At 34.1% G+C, this 16009-nt stretch overlaps 1 protein-coding gene and 1 pseudogene across 6 annotated transcripts in view; both read left to right on the top strand.

Annotated features, from left to right (window-relative positions):
* Positions 1 to 16009, top strand: part of STXBP5 (syntaxin binding protein 5) — a 164772-nt gene that overhangs the window by 115795 nt on the left and 32968 nt on the right. For 2 of the 6 annotated variants that reach the window (XM_026504998.4, XM_026504996.4), the window contains exons 20-22: positions 176 to 235; positions 337 to 384; positions 14379 to 14429. In XM_026504998.4, the coding sequence (XP_026360783.1) occupies positions 176 to 235; positions 337 to 384; positions 14379 to 14429 (159 nt within the window). The remainder of the gene's footprint in view (positions 1 to 175; positions 236 to 336; positions 385 to 14378; positions 14430 to 16009) is intronic. The other 4 variants (XM_048225907.2, XM_026504999.4, XM_044386406.3 and 1 more) reach the window with 2 other exon arrangements.
* On the top strand, positions 391 to 9768 carry LOC125283616 (60S ribosomal protein L23a-like; annotated as a pseudogene).

Raw genomic sequence — 16009 nt, 5'->3', positions numbered from 1 at the left:
ACTGTAATATTATAAGAGTTGTTACTAATTGTACGCATGACATTTTCTTGAGGCCAATAATATGGAAACTTATCTTAGAAGTTACCAGATTATTTTGTTTGTACTTTTCCCTATGACAACTCCGTGTTTGTGACTGACGATGTGCCTGTTCCTTCCATTGTCTTCGTTTGTGTAGGTTCTTCATCACCACACAATTCAGATGATGAACAAAAAATGAATAATTTTATAGAAAAGGGTATAGTATCTTTATTTTAAAGTATTTTCTTTAATTATGTTTAATTCATTTAGTTTACTTTGAATAGATTTTGACATTTTATATCAAAATATTATTTTCAGTGAAGACCAAAAGCAGAAAGTTTTCCAAGATGGTAGCCAGTGATATAGGTAGGAAATAGAAATTTCTCTTTTGTTTCTAATCCTTGCTATATGCAGTGTTATTCAACACCAGAAAATGATCTAATGCATTGCATTTTGTATATATTAATTTGTTATTTCTGTGCTAAACAATAATCTCTTGGGCTGTTTCTTCTAAACTCATTGGGGCAGTAATTATTAAAAATCAGTTAAATTGGGATTGCAGTTCTTCTTCTGACTTACAATGTGAATTATTCTATTTTTATTTTTGCTTTATTTAAAATAAAGCAGGGTTCAATTTATGCAATAAGTAGTACAATTTTATACTTCCAGATTTTGAGATCTTTTTCCTTTATAGTTTTGTTTGTATTTTCTCCTACCTTTATTCCATCTTTCTCAAATTTTCAAAATCCCCAATTTCAAGGAAATAGTTCTCTAAAATATTGACTTTTGTTCTGTAATCTGCACTACCCTTGAGTTAAATGGGAATTTTCTTAAGACTCTTCCCTTCCCCCCAAGTAAAAATGATTGATGGAGAGTATTTTATATTAATCCTTTGACTGTTTTTATGAATATACTTTGAAATGAATTACCCAGTCCAAGGTTTTCAGTTTAAAATAGGAAGACAAAATAGAATCAAATTTGAGGACATAATCAAACTCTTAAGATTTTTTGGTTGGTCATAGAAATTTGAATATTCTCTGAAGATTTTTAAAGGCTTGAGAAACACTGTTTTACAAAAAGAATAAATCTTTGATTTAAATACAAAATTTTTATTATACGGTTATTATGTTATTTCTCCAAAATGCCTACCATATATTCCTTGAATTATATTAAATAATATGCATTTCTAAGGCCGCTGAAATAGATTTACCTTTTCTTATGATAAAGCTTAATATATAATCAAATTAAATTTCAAAAATTTAACAGAAGTAGCATCCATATTGTCTGCATGTTGTAAATTGAACCCTGTTTAGTCATATTAACGTTGGCTGACTGTTAGCACCTCTGGTCATTTTTAAAATAAGATGGTTTATTCTTGGGCAAAGGGCTCTTCATATATGGCGAGTTGATTATCTCTTTGTGGTTTTATAGTGAATCAGTTGGTAATAGTTAAATCACTTTAATTATGTACTAGCACTATAGCATAATACTTTTTCAACCAAATCTTTTTAATATTTTTTCTTAATAGTACTTATTGTCATATAATGTAAAAAGTTAGAAGGGACTTTCCTACATACCCTTAATCAAAGAACTTTTAGAATTTAATTATCTGGGATTTTACCTTGCATGAAGGAACCTTGTGTATATAATTAAATTTTTAAAAATAATTTCTCTGTCCGATTTTTGATCCTGGGGTTGTATTTGCTTTGTTAAATGTGGTGACTATCTCCTCTCTTTTTTCTGTGTTTTGAATAGAATATGTAACATGAAGTATCTGAGCCTGAATATTTGAAAGTCTTCAGTTAACAAATTTCTTAGATGAGGAACATTATTGGAAGTTCTTTGGTGATGTTCTTGCTTGCTTTTTATGTTATTGGCAAGTTTTTCTTTTTGTCGTGCCAGTTTTTATATTTATAGTTTTTGGGAAACGTGTTAACTTTATTCAGTTTTTCAAACTTAGGTTAGTCACACAGTTATACATAATTATTTTGCTTCTTCAGAAACTACTGCTCTGGCTCCTTTTTTTTATATAATTTTGTTTGGTTTTGGTGGTAATCTTTCAGTGTGGTTTTTAATCCCAACATAGGTAAAAGGAAAACTCACTTCTCAGTTTTTTTCTTCATTCATATGGAGACTGCTCCATTTTTGACTATAAAATTTTTACAGTTAAAAAAATGAGTTTCTCTCTCTACATTAGTGTCTAGTTTTATAATAAGAGTTATAAAATATGCTATTGAAAAACACATAAAATAATATCAGGAGAAAAAATACATAGACTCTCCTGAAGACCTCTCTGTCAAGACGTGTTTTCTGTGTAAAGATTATGGTGTCAAAAGTAAAGGTTTCTGGGGCGCCTGGGTGGCGCAGTCGTTAAGCGTCTGCCTTCGGCTCAGGGCGTGATCCCGATGTTCCGGGATTGAGCCCCGCATCGGGCTCCTCCGCTGGGAGCTTGTTTCTTCCTCTCCCACTCCCCCTGCTTGTGTTCTCTCTCGCTGGCTGTCTGTCTCTGTCAAATAAATAAATAAAATCTTTAAAAAAAAAAAAAAAGTAAAGGTTTCCTTGAGGAGTGCTTGGGTGGCTCAGTTGGTTAAGCATCCGACTCTTGACTTCAGCTTAGGTCATGATCTCAGGGTCATGAGATTGAGCCCCACATCGGGCCCCCACTCAGTGGGGAGTTGGCTTGAGATTGTCTCTCTTGCTCTCCTTCTGCTCCCCTCCCCGTGCTCTCTCTGTCTCTCTCTAAAATAAATAAATAAAATTTTTTTTTAAAAAGTGCTAGGATTTCTTGAGCATTCTGAGCTCACCGTGTTCCTTATCATCCAGTCCTGTACTTCCCCTGAAGTATTCTGAGCCTCATAAAATTATCACCTCTCTCTTCCTCAGTCTACAAACATTTATAGCTTCAACTGTAATTGTAGTGATGCAGTGGCCTAGTAAGGGAGGGCATAAGAATTTAAGCCTAGACCCTGAAGATTGACACTAGTAAGAAAGCCAACTTGCTTGGAAGGCTGACTGAAGTGTCTTGGCTCCAAAACTTTGTTTCCGCAGCTGCACCTTTTCTTTGAAAGTAATTGCTGCTGATATTGGAGGGGTGAGGTGCAAAATGTCATTCCTTAACACTCTAACCCAAGCTTGGAAAATCAGCCTCTTTTTTACTGCCCAACAGTACAGCTGAGATAGCTGAGATGATAACAGTTTTTTAAAAACATATATATATATATACTTAACAATTACAATTTTTCTGACACCATGCCGTGCCAGCCTTTTATAAGTAATATTTCTTATTTAATCCATTTGATGTGACTACAGTGAGCTACTTACTATTACTTCCCTGTTTTACAGATGAGGAAAAAGAGAGGTAGAGTGTAAGTAATGTATCTTGTGGTTACACAGCTAGCAAATGACAGAGCCAGGATTCCCACCCAAGTAGTCTGACTTCACTGTTTGTCATTCAGCACTGTAGTATATTACCTCTTAAGACAATTTACTAAAGTCTGTAAGGATTCAAAAACAAGTCCATTGTGTGATTTGTAACTAGATACTCTGGTTATGGGCCTGTTCTATCTACATAGTAACCTAGAAAAAAAGATGGTTCCTGTTAAGTTCTGCCCTACCACCAGATCTTGGTTGTCGTGTTGGTGCCTAACACCCAAACATAATATACAGTGCCTGGAAGTCTACCTTCCTCAAAGACCAGACTCAAGGAAAGTAACTACAGCAAACAGCAGAGACCCTAACCCATCTACCCAAAGCCTAGCTTCCTTGTTTCCTGGCTGACAGCTAACTCAGGTAAATGATGCTGACAGTGACTTCCTTGTTCATGCATTGGAAGAGCAGCCTAAAAAGATATAACTTTAGTTTTGTGAGTTTAACAGCAAAAATATAGCAGAATATAATGCAATTGCAGCATCCCTAAAGAAAGGTATATGCATGTAATACACATATAGTGATTTGTTTTGCCTGTTTAAACTTGATTAATTTTTGTTAGTAAAATCTTAGTGACGAGCATTTCCAAAATCAATCTTTCCTGTAGTATTAACCATTTCTGTAAATCATTTAGAAAATAAGAATAGTTATCAATTTTTAATTTGCTTATTATTTATATTTTATAAAACTTTGGAAATATAAAATTCTGTAAAGCTTCTTGTTAAGTTTGTAAAAAAAAAAAAAAAAGTCCTTAAATGTGTATCTTTGTTAAACTGTTAATCAAATTTTTCGTGATACCTTATGAATAAAATATGGTCCAGATGCTAGCATTGTTTGGTTGATTTTGAAACTACGTGATCAACCTTTTCTAAAGATTGTTAATTCTATTTCATTGATTCTATTTCACTGTGAAAGTAGATTTCTAGCTGGATACGGTGGTCTACAAGCCCATGTCCCATATTATTACTAATTTTCATATAGAAGAAATGATTACATGAAGCTGTGAGGGGGAAAATAATAACTAGAGATTAAAATATAGACACTCAAAAATACAGTGACTTACTAAGCCAAAACAAATAGAAACTTGGCTCCATTTAATGAGTACCTTCCAAGCTCCAGTCACTATAGATACTCTTCAGGTGGTATTTGTAAACCTAGGGAGGATTGTACCTCCATGGTCCTTTTAACTTCTCAGACTCTGAGTTAGCAGTTACTTGGGTAATGACTAATTTTCTTTTTTAGCAAAAACTGAAGTAATTTTTGAAGTCAATTTAAATGAAGATAATGATCATTAGTCTAAATACTGTTTTCATTAGTTCTCTTTTACCTAAGACCAATGATTCCTTTTTTAAATTAAGGAGTTCTAATGCAACTTAAATAGGTTCTTAGTCATTATTTTCTAAATCACTAATTAATTAAATCCTACAATTTTAAATCTGCTCAAGCCCCCTTATTTTTCAAGAAAAGATATTGAGCCTCAAAGAAGTTAAGTTGCACATCCAAAGTAATGTCCCACAGTAATGACCTAGTCAGGACCAGAATCCCGGTCTCTTGACTCTTATTTTACTATAGCATATCTCCACTCTCATGCTGTAAGTTCTCTTTTTCTTGTGCTGTCTTCCCAATTCTTTTATATTTACAAGTTGAAAAAGAAATTCTCAGAGGTCCATTTGGAGTTTGCCATGTGAATAAAAAGGTATGTATCAAATTAATTAAGTAGAATTTTAAGTTATAAAATTATTCTAATTCATTATAAAAAATTAGTACTGACATTTCTACTTTATATTCCCCATTATTCAATCCCAAATGTGTGGCTGTTACTTCTATAGACGTTCATCTTTATATTTAATCCAATATGGCTACTGAAAAATAGAAGCTCATCTTGAAAGAGAAGATGAGTCGAGTGTGCAGTAGTACCATTTTTACAGGTAAAATTACTCTTAATTTATGAAGAACTAAATTTCACAGTCAGGTACTTAAAAACCATTATACAAGTCTGAGGTTTTCTAATTAATTCTTTTTCTTTTTTTCAGGATGACTAACATCTGAAGAGTATAGCATAGTGTGTATTGGATTTTAATTTTATTTCAGAATGTATTTTCTGTCAAATTTCCTAATAAAATCTCAGCAAAGTCTGTTTGTCTTTTGTATCATAGTACTTCCTATGTATGCATTTCTTACTCCATAGAACCATCTTTTTCTTATACTGGAAGAATGTAAAATGATCTTTCTGGAAATAATTTATTGTTTGATTCCTAACATAAAGTAAATTAGTCCAATTGAAGTTAAATCACTGAAATACTTTCTTTGTCAAGTATTGTTTGAATAGAACTGTTAATGTGGCAATCCTGTTCACGAAGATGGTGCTGAAGGCGAAGAAGGAAGCCGCTGACCCTCTCAAACCTGAAGCCAAAGCAAAGGCTTTGAAGGCCAAGAAAGTGGTGCTGAAAGGTGTTCACAGTCACAAAAAAAAAAAAAAAAAAAAAAAAATCTGCACGTCACCTGCATTCCGATGGCCCAAGACACTGCATCCCCAAAGGCAGCCCAAATACTCTTGAAAGAGCACCCCCAGGAGAAACAAGCTTGACCACTATGCCACCATCAAGTTCCCCCTAACTACTGACTCATCCATGAAGAAAATAGAAGACAACAACACACTTGTGTTCATTGTGGATGCAGAGACAAAAAGCACCAGATCAAACAGGCTGTGAAGAAGCTCTGTGACATTGATGTGGCCAAGGTCAACACCCTGATTAGGCCCAATGGAGTGAAGAAGGCATATGTTCAACTGGTTCCTGACTATGATGCTTTGGATGTTGCCAACAAAGTTGGGATTATCTGAGCTGAGTCCAGCTGGCTAAATCTAAATTTTTTCACCAAAACAACCAAATAACAATGTGGCAATTTATGTTCTACCATTACTTGTATTAGTTTGCAAGTAGCTGCCATAACAAAATACCACAGCCTGGGTGACTGAAACAACAGAAATTTATTTCCTCTAGAACAGCTCTGGAGGCTACAAGTCCAAGATCAAGGTGTTAAAAGGTTTGATTTCTTCTTGGCTTGCAGGTGGCCGCTTTTTCATTGAGTCTTTTATAATCTTCCTTCTATTCTTCACAACTGTGGTGTTTGTGTGTTTAAATTTCCTCTTTCCGTCAGTTGAGATGAGGGTCTACCCCTAATGGCTTCATTTCAACTTAATCACCTCTTTAAAGGCCCTGTCTCCAAATTCCTCATATTCTGAGGTATTGAGGGTTAATGTTTCAACATACAAATTTTGGAGGAACAGTTCAGCATACACCTTTTTTTTGTAACACCTTTTATGCTATAGAAAATGCAGAGTTTATTATGATATCCTAGACGATAAGTTTTATGAATTTACGGAAAGCAAATAGAAATGGGAAAAATATTGAAGACTAAAGGTACAGGAGTTCAAGAATTAGAAGAATTTGCTATAGCTGAATCTTTAACAGATACTTTAAAGATTTCCCTTCATTTCAGGTAATGTATATGTGTTCCATATATCAAAAGTGATCTGTTTGATGAATAGGCCTGTGTTTAATTTGCCCTTTTTTTCTTTATTTCATCTGTGAGAAAATTAAGCTTCTTTCTGTAGAAGTAAAATTCCAGTGACTGTGCTTATTCATTTATTTATTCATTCATCAGCATGGTCATTGACCACACGTTAAGTGTAATACACATACACAGATGCAGAATTTTGCAGGATAAATTTTTATCTCCAAACTCATGGAATTTATATTCTAACATGGGAAATATACATTGATAGACATTGATATTATTAATTCTAATGGCTATTAAAATAATGTGTAATAAGTGGCAAGAATTTCTACTTCTTCATCTCACTTTGCCGTTGGTATCTTTGCCATATCCTATAAGCTAATTTTTAGTCTTGTTACTACTCTGATTTTTAAAATTTAATATGGATACATTTCAACATTTTACTTTAAAAAAGTGGCATTGGATCTCTGCAGATGGTGAAAAAACTGATATGTTACCTTCTTTTTAATTATTGAACCTCTCAGTATAAACAAAATTTGGTTTTTTGGCATCTTCATACTGCCGTAATAATAAGTCATTTTCCCTGTTATTGTTGGTATACTGTTTCCTATAAAAGTCACTTTCCAAAAAGCAGAAGTTACACTTCTGTTTTCCTTTCTTTTAAGAAACCTTCCATAGAAAAATCAGATGTGGGGGCGCCTGGGTGGCTCAGTCGTTAAGCATCTGCCTTCGTCTCAGGGCGTGATCCTGGAATTCTGGAGATCGAGCCCCACGTCGGGCTCTTCCGCTGGGAGCCTGCTTATTTCTCTCCCACTCCTCCTGCTTGTGTTCCCTCTCTCACTGGCTGTCTCTCTCTCTGTCAATAAATAGATAAAATCTTTAAAAAAAAAAATTAGATGCGGAACAAAGTAGATAGAAAAAGGAAAATTATAAAACATCAGCTTAATTTCAGAGAAGCAATATGAATCTCCATAATTGAGAAACTTTACAGGGATTGGTATAGTTGCCATGACAAAACTGTCATCTGTGGTAAGGAGGTCTAAACAGTGCTCTTGAGATTTGTTTCTTTCCTTGCTGTTGAAACCATTGCAGACATGATTGTTGTGATCGTACATCACTTCATTATTCCTAGCATGCAAATGAAGCTCTTTACTGCTTACTCAGACAGTTAGCTTGATATCTTCATTCCAGTTTATAAGAAGAGAGTAGAGACTCAGGTTTACAGCCTGCCAAGACATACCTGATACCAGTTTTCTTCAGATTGAAGAAACTTTATTGTCATTCCCCTCGTTTCTGCTGTGGACAAAAGCATAGGAAAAGAGAACTAGTTTATAATCTCTAGTGACAGAAGATTTCAAATCAAGGAAGATAAATTGAGTACAAGGAGCAAGAGTTGAAGAAGACACAGTTGAAGAAGAGAAAGACAACTTGTCTTCCAAGAACTCATTTCAATTGTATGTCTTCAGTTTGAAAGCCTCAATGGGAGTTGAGTAACTTCAAAGCATGAGCAGAAGTTTCTTTATACATGCAATGAAATCAGCTCACAAGGTAACTGGGTTGGCAAGTGCTTCTGAGACTCCTAAGAAGTAAAAATACGATCACCAAAAATTGGTGGATAAAGTCTATGACTGCTTCATCCACAGAATTATACCAGGGTGCAGAGTATATGCTAGGAGGATTGAGTAAAGGTTTTCCAGAGGTGGATCTCCCTGTTGTGGGCCTGCCATCAAGGAGGTTAACTAAACAGACCTGAAAATAAGTATCTTCCCTAGAAGTCACAAAATTAAAACATAAAAATATATGGCCTAAATTTCAACTTTAGACCTTAGGTTTGGGACTTAGCCTTCCACAGAAAACAACTGTAAAACTAGTCAAAATATCTAGGCTCTTCTTTCTAGACATTGAGCAACAGGTAGTCTAGGGCTGCCATCCTTGAGAGAAAGGAAAAATAGGAGGTGAGCTTCATGACCAGGTTTCTGCCATGGAACACTTTCCTGTTGCAGTGCAGGTTGGGTAGAACTCAGGAGGAGCTGCAGTCTTACCAAGCTAAGGCAGCAGTGAGTGGAGTTCTGGGCTGCTAAATTGACTAGAATTTGTGAGATAGTGTTCTAGAGAGGAAGGAACTGCAGAGAGGGGACTTCACAGAAGTCTGTGTGTAGGGTTAACTCGGGTTCAACTCCAGGCTAAAGTTATACATGAGCTGGGCAAGACTCTCTAAGGCCTAGTAGCAACCACCTGCTATGAGTCTGAGAGCTGGCAAGGATACCAGCAGTCATGCAGTACCAGGAATTGCTGCCATTAGACCTTGCTGAACACCTTGGTCCTTCTGGATATCCCAGAAAGGCCGCTCCTTAAGAGTAAGGATCACTTCTTGAAAGCATAAATGCCATATCCTAGAACTAAATTCAAACTGATACAGACCTACCCTAACAAAGAAGAAAACCAAACCTGATAAAACCAAGGATCCACCAGTAATTTAATGGCCAGGCAGAGCAAAGCTCAACACCTACTAAGGTGGATGATATAATACAGACTCCCTTCAACACATTATCCACTCTGTCCTGTAACCAATCAAAAGTTCCTAGGCATGTGAAATAAAGATTCAAAATCAAAAGTAGGAAAATGTGACCCATAATTAAGAATAAGAAAATTAGTAGAAACAGACTGAAAAATGATTTAGATACTGTAATTAGCCCAAGATTTTTAAAGCAGCTGCTGTAATATGTTTTAGTACTGAAAAGAAAAAAATGGTCATAATGAGTGAACAGATAGAGAATAGCAGCAGCAGCATAGAGAAAATAGCAACTTTATAATGAATAAAATGAAAATTCTAGTACTGAAAGTTCAATATCTGCTATGATAAAACCATCCAGATGAGTATCTATCACTGGATAGAGACTACAGAAGAAAGGGCTGTGGAGCTTGACAGCAGATAAATACAAATACGTTGTGGAATGCCAAGGATCTGAATCCTTCCCCACCCCCTCCTTTTGCTCTTCCCCTTGCCATAAGTATCCATAAAAAATAGACAAGTTACATTCGAAAGTAGGTGATAATCAGCCTGGCTTTAGATTTCTCAGCTACCCACAATGCTGAGAGAAAATGGAACAACTTGAGTTTTGAGGGGATATAGTTGTGGGCTGGGACTTGTACATATTACCAAATTTCTCTGATCCATGTTTGTCTTTGTTTTCAGCTAAACAGAAGTTTGTAAAATGTTATATTCATATGCCTTTCTTTTAAACTTGAAGAAAAAAGCTACCTCTTAGAGACATACTTTAGAAGACCTTGGGATTTGGGAGTTGTACTAGAAATGATTGTCCCCTATGGAACTCTTTCCTAAGGAAATAATCAAAATATATGAAAATATTTTTGTACATTTTTATTGCCTTATTTATTGGAAAAAATCTTATTCAGGAAGTGTTCATATAAATATGCAGCCATTAAAATATACTAATAACTGAGGAAAGAAAATGCTTCTTCTGGTAGTGGAAAAACAGGATACAGATTTGTATATAAATAAAAAATGGATTTTAAAAAGTTGCAGGAAATAGGCAAACGTCTTGCCTCTTGATTATAAGCATTCGTGGTGGCCATGTATTCTGTTTCTCTGTTTTCCAAATTTTCTGTAAAGGACACACAATTCAAAAAAGCTTAAAGATAAAATGCATATGTATGAGGGGACAGTTAGAAGATGTTAATCTGTTAATGCGTGTGAATCTATTGCTTGAGACTGTGTTTTTCATCTAAAAATTCTAATTTTATACATTGAAGAAGAAATGTAAGCTTTAAAATACTTTGGGAAGAAGATAAAGAACATTGTCCCAAGTGAAGGATGCCTTACACAGGAGTTTATACCATGTAATTTCATTCATATGAAGTTCTAGAATAGACAAAACTGATTGATAGTGGAAAAAAAAAAACCCATCAGAACAGTGAATATTTCTAGGGATGAGGACAGGAATTGATTGGGAAGAATATGCATGACATTTCTTGGGATGAATTTCTATATCGTGTTAAGGGTTTGAGTTACATAGGTGTTTGTCAAAACTCAATATGTATTTAAGATTTGTTCATTTGTATATAAATTTTATTTCAAAAGAATACTGTCAACAAGTGAGGAACATACAGTTTTGTGAAAATGTACAAAGTCTGAGTTATTCCTTGATGGCTTTATCTTCATGTCCCATGGTCTTAGATGGGTATTCCAGGGTAAGAAATTTAGAAGTTCAGTGTACTCTAATTGGCACCTTGTGCATGCATCTGTTACTTGGTACATTGCAGTGGAATTTTTTCATTCCTCCAATGAGCTGTGAACTCTTGGAGGCAAGAAATCCCTGCCTTCTGGCATATGGCCGGTAATGTGCCCAATAAATATTTAATAGGTAATAAGTATGCCTCTGCTCTTGCCCCACCTCTATGTGTAACAGAAATGTTTCTCTGTTCATTAAAATTATTAGTTCTGTATCTTTTTTATAATATTAATTGGTAAGTGGAATTAACACAAAATAACAAAGGTTAATCTTTTAACATTTGTCATTTTAAGTTCTGTGTTCAAGGAGATTGCTCAAAATTATATCAAAGTGTTACAGAAGTGTGGCTTAAATATTTTGAATGCTATGAGTTCACGGTCGGCTTGTGGGTCTCCAGTTGCAGAGTGTTCAGGAAAAAATATTAGACCCCATAATTAAATCATTTTATGACATTTATAGTAAATTCAGAAAATCTGCCTAGTCTTTTTTGTGTGCGATTTTAACCTCAATAAAATGTCAAAATTAGACCAACTGAAGAATTACTTGAAAGTTGGTTATATTCAGGGTTTTTTTTAACATGATAAATAGTGCTAGACAAAAAAAAATTATGTTTTATGGGAAAGATTAACTTAAATTTTTTAAATATTTGAGAATTTATATAGAAGAATTTCTAGTAGAAAATCCTGAGGGAGATTGAAAGCATACACTTAAGAAATTCAAAAGGAAATTTCATGCTAGTGAAATTTTTTGGCAGAAATAGGTATATGCTTATTGAATGAAAGCTTCAACGGATATATTTCTAATTGACAGAATTTTTACTTAATGTATTGTCATTAATGAGGAATAAACTTGAGGTAGCTTGTAAATTATTCAAGTTATTTCTCTTCTTTGTTATGTTTAGCTGTATATTGAATTTAGTTTTTGAAACAAATGAGGTTGAGCTTAAAGCGGTGCATACCATTCTATACTTCATGTCCTAATGTTTTGGGGGTTTTTTCCATTTTCTTGTTTTAGTTCCTTGGAATATTATCGTAGAATAAAGGAATGCTGGGTTGTTTACAAGTGTATTAATAATTCATTTGTATAGCATTTTACAGTTTATTTAGAAATCGTATTTCATTTGTTTATTATTAATAACATTTATCAAATCCATATTGTGTGTCAGGTATTATGCTCAGTGCTTTGCTTACATCATCTTGTATAATCTTCACAGCTGTGAAATTGGCATTATTATCTATCCTCATTTAACAAATGAGGAAATTTCAGGTTTAGAGAGGCAAAGTGATCGGCCTAAGGTCACACATCTGGTAGTTGGTTGAAGTGGATTCCATCTAAGGTTTGATCTGATGCCAAATATAGTCCTAACCACTATTCTTTACCCTTCCACATTTTACAAACCTAGGTATTGAAGCTTGTCCAGGGAACATTTGTTATGACTAACTGATTATGCATACTGGGTTTGCTCAATTAGTTTTGGTTGCTATCCTGAAGTTTCTTTTAGTCTAAGGACCTGTCTGCCCAAAGTGTGGTTCATAGACCAGCAAGCAGCATTGGCATCTTCTGGGAGTTTGTTGGAAGTGTAAGAGCTCAGGTCCAATCCAGGAGTATAGAATCAAAATCTGATTTAACAGGATTGCCAGGTGATTGGTGTGTACTTTTAAGTTTTTGATAAGCACTGGTCTGAAAGAATAACTGGATTAAAGCAGAGTAGTGGAGTCTAGAGAGGCATCCACATCATCTGATTAATGTCTTTAGACTCTACCAGACTGATTTTTCTACTTCAGATAGCATCTAATATTGTATAGATATTATTTATCAGTCTGTGTACATTGTACCCATGGTATTTGGTGAAAACCTCTTTGAATTCTTTTGAGAGTGTTTAATATTGCATTTTAGAAGATGGTTTGGGGGTATAATATCTCCTAATTTTAGAGAATTATATATTAAATACGATGGTAACCATTTATATGAAATCAGCTAACCACAGATTTCATTGGCTTGTTTTGTAGTGCATTTTATCGATTAACTGATACTGATTATGTCTCGGTGAAAATGGGTTAGGACTGATTGTATATTTGACTCATTCTTGATGTTTAAAGGATGATGATTAGATTGATGAAGTTTAGAAATGAAAACTTGAATCCCCCACCCTTTCCCGGTTTGCCTAATGCCTCTTTCCTAATACTGGATTTATCATTTTTTTAGATGTGGAAGTTATATACTATGACTGGATTTCTCTTTGTTTACATGGCGCCCTTATGGACTAGCAGGGTCTGTGCTTTAAGTATCTCTTAACAGCCCAAAATTTAACCCAATATATGCATTCATGTATTAACAAACAAGTGCTTGTTCAAGATTGTGCATAGGGAGCACTAGTCTGTCACGCATGCATTGCCACTAACATAATAGATATAGTTAAACAGCTCCTAACTCTAAATCACTTCCTAGATTAAGGCAATAACTGACTTTGAGGATGGAAAGTGAATTCCAGTAAGTTTATACAGAGGCTTTTTTATTCTGGTGCAAAATAGAAATCGACATATAGTTTACATTTTTGTAAATACTATAATTTTAGATTGGCATGACTTTGTTTCGTTTGTTTTTCACTGACAGGTAAATAATGGTGTTAACTTGTATCAAGAATAGGCGAATCCAGATAGTTGTATGATGTAATCAGATACTTAAATTTAATCTTAGATGGAAGTTGTCCTATATTCTAGAGATTAACTTAAAAAATAATGAACCCAGTAGCTATGAAGATGAGGAACTGGAAAGATTTTATTATATCAGCTATCCAAACTCCATCTTCTGCCTCTATTGTCCTTATCTGCAACACCTTCCTTCTGAGAAATGACTCTGCTTCTCTTAGAAAAGCCTAACCCTTTCCTGTGAGCCTAAGAAATAATTAACAGTTAGAATTAAAAAGCTTTCTTGAAGTAACAAATTCAAGCACACAAAGATATTACATCAAGTAAGTACAAACTTTTAAAAAGTTGAAAACAAGTTTTACTTTCCACCTATAATATTATTAATCATATTTTAATTATCTTAGCATCTAGATTTAGTAATAAAAGTATTTACTTCTATCTGGACAAGCAGTTGGTATTAATAAATATGAATCAAATATGCTTCAGAACTTTAAAAATGTGTTTTATTTTTCAGCAAAGATGTCAAGGAAGTTAAGCTTGCCTACTGACCTAAAGCCTGACTTAGGTAAGTAAAACAAATAAATAAATAAAATCTATAGTAGTTAAACTCCCTCCAAAGGGAAGACAAGGAAATCAGAAGATTTAAAATTACCATAGACTATATTTTTTATCAGAAATCAAGTTTAAAATGATTAAGATGTTTAAGGATCAATAACCTCTAGAATGCCATCTATAAATTATTAAAGATTATAAATTCAAGCAAACCAAAATAATACATTTTCTCAGCTCTCATACTTTAAACAAGGTTTAGTATAAGACTAAAATTTGTGCAGTTTCAGATTAATTTCTATTAAAAGTTGATATATCCCATTTAACCATCTGAAAACTTACTGAACTTTATAAACTTATAAGAATTTAACTTTTTCACAATAAATTAGTTTTCTGTATTACAATGCATTTCTCATATCAAAAATCATTATTACGTCTTGGTGATAATAAGTTGGGAAGTATTTCTTTTTCTATAGTACTTTCTATGCAACTAGTCCACTAGGAAAGCAGAGTGAACATATTCACATATTCCCCTTTCGCTTTATCTTCAGATCAAAAACACCTCCTTGATATCACAGAATAGGGACAAATGACATTTCAGTAAAGATAAAAATAAACTTGCAGCGTTTCTTTTTAAACTCACTTTTTTTTTATTTCAGAAATTTTGATGGTCTTTAATGAATTAAAAAGACTGACTGAAGAGGGTTTCACCCATCTTTGTCTTAGAAATAACTAGATTTCCTGCCTTATGTTTGCTCACCCCTGTCATCTTCTCTCTAGGTTCCTTAACTGCCTTCTTATGCATAATGCAAACTTAGGTATTGTTCATTTCACCATACTATTTTTAGCATTTCCAGATCATAGTCTTACCTCAGTTATACCGATAGAAGTTATATGATTATCAGTGAGTAGGCATACTATCTTCCACTGTCAGCAGTACAAGGTTCCATTCCTGAACATAGGAAAAACAATTTTGTAGAATTCTGTAGTAGGACTGGTGTTAAGGGAACAAGAGTTAATCTAGAATATAAGGTAACATATGTTTTGAGAAGGGAGTAGCTCCCTTTACTATAGAAATGAAAGATGTAATTTGACACTAAGTGTATCTGAGGGGCAGAGTTTTCATCAGACTCTCAAAGACGCCCGTGATTTTAATAACACTAAATACTGCTAGTTAAAATGGTTTTGTATCTTCCAGTATCTTAACAATCTGAGAAAACATATGGAAGGTACTTTTACAATTAGTGAAAATACCACAATTATTTTTAAAAAGAATATCACACTTATACAAGTAATTTAATCAGCAGGTATATTCCCTGCTTGTATAGATCATCTTTATTCAGTTCATGTTTTAGCTTATATGCCTATGTATTTCAGTGCCCTAAGCCAATTACAACTGATTGATCCATACCTTGGAACAGTCTTCATGCTGCCAAGTAATTTCCCTTCAAGTCATTGTACTGCTGAACTATGTTTTGATAGAGATTCTTAGCTGGTAATTGTTTTACATTGGCTGGGGAGTCAATGGGGAAAAACAATTTTATTGATAGGCTCAAACTACCAGATGTTCCTAAAGCAACTGAGACTGTTACCATC

This window comes from Ursus arctos, unplaced genomic scaffold, assembly GCF_023065955.2.
Source record: "Ursus arctos isolate Adak ecotype North America unplaced genomic scaffold, UrsArc2.0 scaffold_13, whole genome shotgun sequence".
Classification (NCBI taxonomy): domain Eukaryota; kingdom Metazoa; phylum Chordata; class Mammalia; order Carnivora; family Ursidae; genus Ursus; species Ursus arctos.
The sequence above is the reverse complement of the archived record's forward strand: the minus strand, read 5'-3'. Positions and strand labels throughout refer to the sequence as shown.